At 46.0% G+C, this 7,874-nt stretch overlaps 1 protein-coding gene across 1 annotated transcript in view; it reads left to right on the top strand.

Annotated features, from left to right (window-relative positions):
* The window catches only part of AREG (amphiregulin), an 8,998-nt gene extending 2,176 nt beyond the window's left edge, over positions 1–6,822 (top strand). The window contains exons 2-6 of the mRNA XM_009279332.2: positions 40–222; positions 2,882–3,065; positions 3,516–3,674; positions 5,456–5,558; positions 6,518–6,822. Of these exons, the coding sequence (XP_009277607.1) occupies positions 40–222; positions 2,882–3,065; positions 3,516–3,674; positions 5,456–5,543 (614 nt within the window). The 3' untranslated portion in view covers positions 5,544–5,558; positions 6,518–6,822. The remainder of the gene's footprint in view (positions 1–39; positions 223–2,881; positions 3,066–3,515; positions 3,675–5,455; positions 5,559–6,517) is intronic.
* The last annotated feature ends 1,052 nt before the right edge of the window (positions 6,823–7,874 follow it).

Below are 7,874 nucleotides of genomic sequence, written 5' to 3'. Positions count from 1 at the left end.
TGGTTTGCCCCCTGCCCACGGCGCCATTTCCCCTCACAGCGTGCCGGTCTGTCGCCGGGTCCTCGCCCAACGCCACGGAGCCGGAGCGGCGCGGGGGCACTGGCCAACGGGAGCCCGAGGCCCGTGAGGGAGAGGCCGTGTCGGGTCCCGACTATGAGGAGGATGAGGAGTATGAGGAGGCGCTGCCTGTCCATCAGTACATCGTGGACGACTTGATCCGAGGTGAGTCGGCAGCCCTCCTGGTGCCCGGGGACAGGGCCAGGTGTGAGGTGGGCTCATCAGCTCGGCAGTGTCGGGCCTGAGGGCTCTCTAGATGTGAGCACCGACTTCCTTCTGACTTGCCTGTCTTGTAAGGCTGCTGCACTTAACTCGTAGACTACAGAGCAAAAGCATGCTTCTGCTTGAAACTGTTGCATTAAAAACAGGCTGTCAGGGATGAAAACTTAGAGTGAGTGTGACTAGGGTGTGTGGAAGCTGCAGGTTAACTGATTGCCTGCTGTACTGCTCTCCTCTAATAAACCTGACAGGAGGCCTGTGATGGGGCAGCTACCACCTACTTACCGTGGAAGCCTCAGTGGGGTTTATGGGTGCTGTTTGGCTCTAAAGGTGGGTTTTACATCAGGTTGCCTTTCTTGCTTCAGGGGTTTCCTGGGTGTTTCCTTATGGTGGCTTATTTAGGTCAGAGTTGTCTAAAACTTTTTGGGAAAGCGAACGCTTAAACCTTTTAAGTGGCTGCAGGAAAATTTATTAAGTATCTTTGAGGCAATGCTTCACTGTCAGTAGCTATTGTGTGAATTTATTGCGATTTGTCCATTTGTAAGCTGTGAGGAGATCTGACTAGCCCACTTGACTATGGGGATGGGAGGATTTTGTTGGTTCTGGCCTAAGTGCAATTGTTATACAAGCCAGGTACTTACAAGTGATTTGGACCTCAGTAGATGTTAGTAGGCTGGTGCTGTTGCCCTCTTAAGGTGGATCTGGCTACTATGGTTCCTGTGGGAACATCTGAGACTGGAACGAGACTAAAGGACCTCTTAGGTGAAGGGGAACCATGCTCCGGATGCTCAGTCTGGGGAATTTGCAGACCCTTGCTGGAGTTTTTCATGAGTAGAAGACCTCCAGGGAAAACAGGCATGTCAGAGTTATTGAGCAGTTGGGCCTGTAAAACTACTGGCTTGGTGACTGAAGTGTTGTATAACTGCACAGAAACCAGAATTGTAACCAAAGGTGGTTGGTTTGTAGACCAGCTCTTCTACTTGGCATGAGGTTTATCTGTGGAGCCTTCAAGTCGTTATGATTCAACTGCGGATGGCTTTCCTGGCCATGCAGCTTGCAGACAGGGACACGGAGATCAAACTGACGAGCTGAGCCTTGAAGAGGGAAGAATGGAAACAGCCTCAATTATTAAAGTGTGAACCTAAGCATCAAGTCGAACTGGACGGAGGAGGGGCCTCAGCTGTCAGTAAGCTCACACTTCTAGGGACAGGAAACCTTGCTGCAGGAACAGTGTTCCTCGTTTACATATTAATATAGCTTATACCATTTGAATCAGACTTCTGATTGCTGAAGGCATTTTTGCTTTTAAGTAACTTCAAGCCAGGCTTGTTGCTCTGGAAGTTAAAACGATCAGCTGTCTAGACAACAGTAAACTACACCTAGTTTCTTTGTGCAGGCTCTCTTCTCGTCACTAGAAATACAGGGTTATGAAGTAGTTGGATCAAGTTGTGTCCTATTGTAGTGATTGCCTATATGCTTAGTGCTCTGGGTAAAATATTAATACTCTAAAAATTACTTTGATTAGGTCTGCAGAGCACAATAGAGGAATTGAAGAGTATTATAGGTAGCTCTACTGTTCTTAAGACCTGTTCAAGCTCACCTGGTTAACTGTTACTCTTGAATAGCACGGTGTTGCACTGAGATGACTTGCTTTATGGCTAGCAGTAAAGGGATGGCTTCTTTGGAGATCCGGTGTTTCACCAACTTGCTCTAAAACAATGCTATCGAGCTTTGACTGTTGCATGGAGCAGCTACAGAGCTTATGACCCGTAGTCAGTGACTGGCTTTAGCTTGTTCTCCCTGGCAAAATGAAGATGATTGCCCTTGCTTAAATCCGAAGGCTAGTAAGTCACCAGCATTTTAAACCACGCTCTTCTAGAGGTTTTGTCTTAATTGAGATAATGAGGGGCAACAGTAAGTGGCAGAACAAATAACCTGACTCTTGCGGACTATCCTGCTTTCACTCCTTTGGTGTACTCGGCATCACTCTCAAAGTAGGAGAACTGGAAATGAACTATCTTCTGCTGAAGACAGCACTTGCAGGTTATTTGGGAGAAACAAGTATGCTAACTGGGATAGCAAGCTGTCTTGCCTCTGCAAGTGCCCAGAACTATCTAGTGAGTTATAATGCCTTTCATCACTGATGCAAATGGAGAATTGAGAGCGATGGAGGCTGTTAGCCTTGTATCTGAGTCGATACAAAACTAGTGGATGGCTTGGCTCAGTGTGAACTCCATGTTCTTTACAGGTCTTTGCTTGAACCTGTACAGTTTCGCTCAAGTATCTTATGCTGTGAAATGCTGCAGTCCTTCAACTCTGCTCTTCATCTTTGGTGGCTCTCGCAGCTCATCTGCTCATACTGCTTTTGGTCTGCATTGCACAGGACTTAATGGTGGCAGAGTTGTGCTTAATGAGCTTCTAAGCTTGCTGCCTTTGTGCTGGGTGTGAAATTCCCAGCTGCATGCTCACTTGCATACTATGCTTCCTGGTCACAGGTTCTCCTGCTGTGACCGTCCCCCTACACCTCACCAAATTCTGTAATTCAATTTGCACAGAACCTAGCTTTTTAGCTGTGCTAGACTAAGTCGTCTTGTCCTTTTTTCAGTTGAACCTGTGATTAAACCCAAGCCAACAAAGAGGGGGGGTGAGAAGAATGCCAGCAAATCAAGAAGGAAGAAAAACAAAGGGAAAAACAAAAAGAAAGGGACTCCCTGTGAAATGGAATACAAAAACTTTTGCATCCATGGTGAATGCATATACCTAGAACATCTCCAGATGGTGACCTGCAAGTAAGTCACTTGTACCTTGTGAGTTAGGTGTGATTGGCATGAGCCGGTGGCATATGAGGGCTCAGAGGAAAAATCAGTGTCAACTTGGCATAGATCCATCTCCTGTGGTATTTTGACTGAGAATCTTTCTGCCATGTAAATTAAGTGATGATGGAATCTGAGATGCATAACAAGCCACTGAACTCATCAGTTGGTCATAAACTCAAACCAAAAGAATGAAAAGGCGTGTCTTCCTGGAACATCACGCCCAAACTAATCTCGACTTGTTGAAATGCTGACAAACCTTGTGCTAGAGCAGTGACTGCATTTCATGAACACGCTCTAAAGGGAGCATCTTGAGATTCATGGGAAACTCTGAAGATGTCTAAGTCCAGTTTAAATGTGTGTGGGTGTCCTTGACTCCAGACAGCACCGGAGCTGATAAGAACTTGTGTTAATGTTTACTTGCAGGTGTCATCAGGATTTTTTTGGCGAGCGCTGTGGTGAACAGTTCATGAAGACTCAAAGGAAGAATGATGTGGCAGACTACTCGAAGACTGTGTTGGTAGTGGTAGCTGTCCTGCTCTCAAGCATCAGCTTCATTACTGTACTTATCATTGTGATAGTGCAGTAAGTATTATACTCTTTGGTGTCTGTCTAGCTCAAGTGTGAGTGGGGCTTGGGTCCAGTAGCCCTGAAATGTGCTTGGCTCATCTGGATCACCTGTGTGGAAGACATCCAAAAGGGCTGTGTTCTTATCCCAGCTTGGATATGTCTTGAGGGTAGAAGCAAGGTCTGAGAACTTCGTAAGTGACTAAGTGTTCACTTACCCTCTCTTGCTATTGGCTGCGGGCAGCCTGTGACCTTTATATTTTAAAACAAGAGCCTTTCTGCTCTTGCTACAACCAGGATAGTTGCAGTGCTGCAGAACACCAGCAGGAAGTGGAGGAGGAGCGTTAATGCTGACACAGCAGTGCCTTCCCTAATCCTTGTGGAGAAGCCTGCGAGCAGTAATGTAACAGCCTCATGCATGGCTACTACCAACAACTGGGTACACAGCTGGAGGGAAGGAAATGGTGCTCCAACTGTCCATTTTTTAATGGAGGTTGCTGGGCTTAAATACTTGCGCTGGGGGAGAAGCAAATGGGGGAACAAGTGCTGTCAGTCCCAAATACTGTACCGCTTGCTGTTAAGATGGAGGGAAAAACCATTCCAGCCTAACCAACTGCTGACAGTTCAGTGTGGTGGGGAATCAGAATCTGGGGTCCTGTTGTGAATAAAGTAAAAGAGCTTTTCTGGGTACATGTTTCAGGCCTTATATCAAACTCTTCTTTGTACCTGCTAACAAGCGGTGTGCAGCAGCTTATGCCTGCCTGTGCCTTTGCGTCTTGCCAGTGTGTTCGCCAGGAGTTTGTGCTGAGGTTAATAGTCAGCATGGGGAGCCTGACTGCAGGGTTTCCTGAGTATTGGAGCAGTCCTCCAGTTCTGACACTGCTGCTCCACCACAGTAGGGCTTGGGATATTGTAGGTGAAACTCAAAAGTTCAGTCTAATTTTAGATCTTGATGAAGTACATCAACTGAATTGGGTACATGCTATACCTTTTCCTGCAATTCAGGAAACAAGGTGTGCATTTGTGATTTCACTGTTGCTTCATAGTTAGATCTGAACTTGAGGAATGCTGGGATGAGCACTTGTTCTCTGAACACTGCCTCATTCCTCGCTGCAGGAGAGATAACCAGTTCTGTAGTGCTGTAAGAGCAAATGATCATTGTTAGTTTCTGGAGCGAGCCATGGAATAGGATTGCATTTGTTTCATGCTCTGAACCTTCACAGGCTGGAAGCATGAGGTTCATTAATCTATACCTTCACCTGGAGAAGCTACATGGTCTGTTTGGAACAGTTACTAGAAAAGACTGGAGAAACTGGGAGAAAATCAATAAGCAGCTTGCTTACGATATGTTCAAGGGACACATCAAGGGGACAGGGACTTCAAATACTTTAAGTCCACAGGGCTCTGCTGTGGGGAGCAGGAAGGCAGTCTGGTCTCTGCAGCTGTCTGCTAAAGCCACCAGGAAATCAGTCCCTCAGAAAGTCTCCCGGTGCTTTGCTCAGTTCCAGCAATAATCCCTCTTCATCTTGCTACCTGTTCAGGCTTAAGCCAAGAAGCCCTGGCGCTGTGAGGCAAAACTGCCGGTGCCTAACTCGGGGGCTCCTTGATGTTATCATCAGATACCGCTTGATGCCGAATGTTTAAAAAAAGTCTTGCTTGAAACTTCCTCGTGCTGAGGAGTTTCTTGAGGATTCAAAGGATGTGAGTCTAAATGCTGCAGAGGATGTGGGGGCTGCTAACAACAGGATGTTCATCAGGGTTCAAAATGGTTCGACCTCTAACATGCCGTAATTCCACAGGGTCAGGAAAAAGTGTCCTCAGTATGAAGAGAAAGAAGAAAGGAAAAAACTTCGACAAGAAAACAGAAATGGCCATGTTGGTGTGTAAATGAGGAGAAAGCAGGTATGAAAGCTGGCTTGAAACGCCTTTCAGTCCTTCCAGGCTGGAATTACCATATGAGAATTGCATGCATGTTTTGCAAAGCTAGCGTTTGCTTCTAACACTTGAAGTGCCTTGAAACACATAGGTTACATGTGAACAACTGGCTCGGTTTTCTGGTTTCCCGAAACCACCTGCGTTGTGTGTGTTCAACAGCGCTGTTAGCTTTCTGGGTGCTGTCTTAAAGGAAGAGTGAGGATAGGAAGCTGTACTGTGATAAGTGGACTTCTGATGGAGGGGAAAAAAAAACCCCACAACCCTAATGTCTGGGCAGAGGCAGGTTTAGTGCAAGAAACCATGGTAGATTTCCATCATGGAAGGTAGTGCAGCAGCCAAGTGGATCATCACCCCTCATAAGAAAAGCACTGAGCATTTTCATGTCTTCTCTGCAAGGCATCACGAAGTTTCTGGTGCTTAGAGACTGTAGATCAAGACAAAGCTGCCAATTCTGTGAGCGCCATAGATAGCCTCTCAGTCAAGTTACTGTCATAGCAACTCAGTGCTAAAGCTCCTTGGCCTAGGTGGATCATGCCTGGGAGAAATCTAGTGGATTTTAATGAGAAAGCGAGTTGGTCTCTTCTGACCAAAAGTGTACCTAACAGCAGTCTCAAGGACCCTCATTGAACAGGAGTTATACTACAAGCTGAAGGAGGAAACTGTAAAGGATAGTCCTGAGAAGTTCTGGCAGAACTCGGAAGTTTTTCTTTGCCACATGTCAGCTACAGACCTTGTCCAAGCTTTGTCCAGTGACAATTGGAATGTTTTGCTCAAAGCTTACTTGAAGCTGAAGAGTATCTAGCAGAGTGTCCTCAGGTGTGTGCACATACTTAACCTACCTGCCTCAGATGCGGGTTTGATGCAGTTCTAGCACAGAGAGCTTGTGTCTTGGGTGGTGATTAACGTGCCTGGTCTGCCCCTTACAGAACAATTCTGATGTGGCCACTGCCAAGCTGCAGGGTACCTCTGGCTACCTGACACATCCACCTGGACACTGTGCGCTGGAGCTGTTGCCACTAAGCCCTGATTCATCAAGACAGAGGCTGCTGCAAGGAGATGTCAACATGCCACTTGCTGCTGAATCGCTTGCTGGGGAGGACAGTTACCGCTACATCTTAGCACAATAATGTGGAAGGAGCTGCCACTATGGGGTAGAGGACCTGCTATCAAGGCTTTCTAGAGACGACTGCTACTGAGCCCTCTCTATCAGTGCTGGAGCTCCAGTTTCTGCTGTTGTGCAGACGGACTTTCTTCTGTTAGCAAGTCTCCTTTGGCAGCTCTAACCCTAAGGGAGGGAGCTTGTTGCAGCTTTCAGGAATGGATGGAGGGGAGAAAACTCCTTTCCCTCTGCAAAGTTAAAAAGGGAAGAGCTCTGAATGGCTTCTCTCCCTAGACCGCAGTGGATGAAAAACCTAATTCTGCTGTCACTGTGCTCCCTGTTGATATCGGCTTCAAAGAACTTCATTTCTCGTTCTGACTTGCGGGGTGTTGGTGACAGATCTTTGTCAGCCACACCTGGGTTCTGTTACTGTATGTGTGGAAAGTAATCCCTCTGAATTCAGTTGTGTGAGTGGAGCTATCCATTTGCGTGTGTGCTAGCCTGAGTTAAAATTAGTCTCTTCGGGATGCTGAGACGGTAAATGCAAGAACTGAAGCTCTGTATCTGAAGGACAAGATCCATGCTCAAACAAGCTGATAAGCCTGGACCCATCTGTTATGAACACAAAGCTACTTCTGTTACCCAGGTACTTGATGCTGCTTTAAGCAGCACTTAAAGTATAAAATGCTTCACACAGATCCAGTCAGCTGAACTTGACCAAGAACCTGTTCCTTTGAAGAATTAAATTCGTGCACTGACACTCGGCAAGCAGTGGTCTCTTGTGCTCTACCTTCTGGTGCGAAGAACTCAACTTACCTCAAACTTTTCTGACCCCAGTGTCCTTGGTTTCTTGATCTGTCCATGCAGTCCTGAGCACAGAGTATTATTTGAGGTCAGTTTCTTCTTGGAAGAGTGAATGTGTTCTGTATAAACAGAGCAGAATTCTTCTGGTAGCAGAGAAACACCATTAATTGTCAAGTCATATCTGTAAATGTGTAAATATTTATTACTGTATTTAATATTTAATGTTTCCATAACAAACTTATTTATTTTATAATTAAACTTTTTACATAACCTAATCATGGTAAGATTTTTTTTCTTGCTCTCCAGAGTACATGTAAACACTTGAAATTAGAGCTTGGTTTCTCCTTAAAGGACAAGTTTCAACACCTAAGAGCACAAAG

This window comes from Aptenodytes forsteri, unplaced genomic scaffold (assembly GCF_000699145.1).
Source record: "Aptenodytes forsteri isolate BGI_AS27 unplaced genomic scaffold, ASM69914v1 Scaffold467, whole genome shotgun sequence".
NCBI classification, from domain to species: Eukaryota; Metazoa; Chordata; class Aves; order Sphenisciformes; family Spheniscidae; genus Aptenodytes; species Aptenodytes forsteri.
Note: the sequence above shows the minus strand (reverse complement) of the source record. Positions and strands in the feature narration are given on the sequence as shown.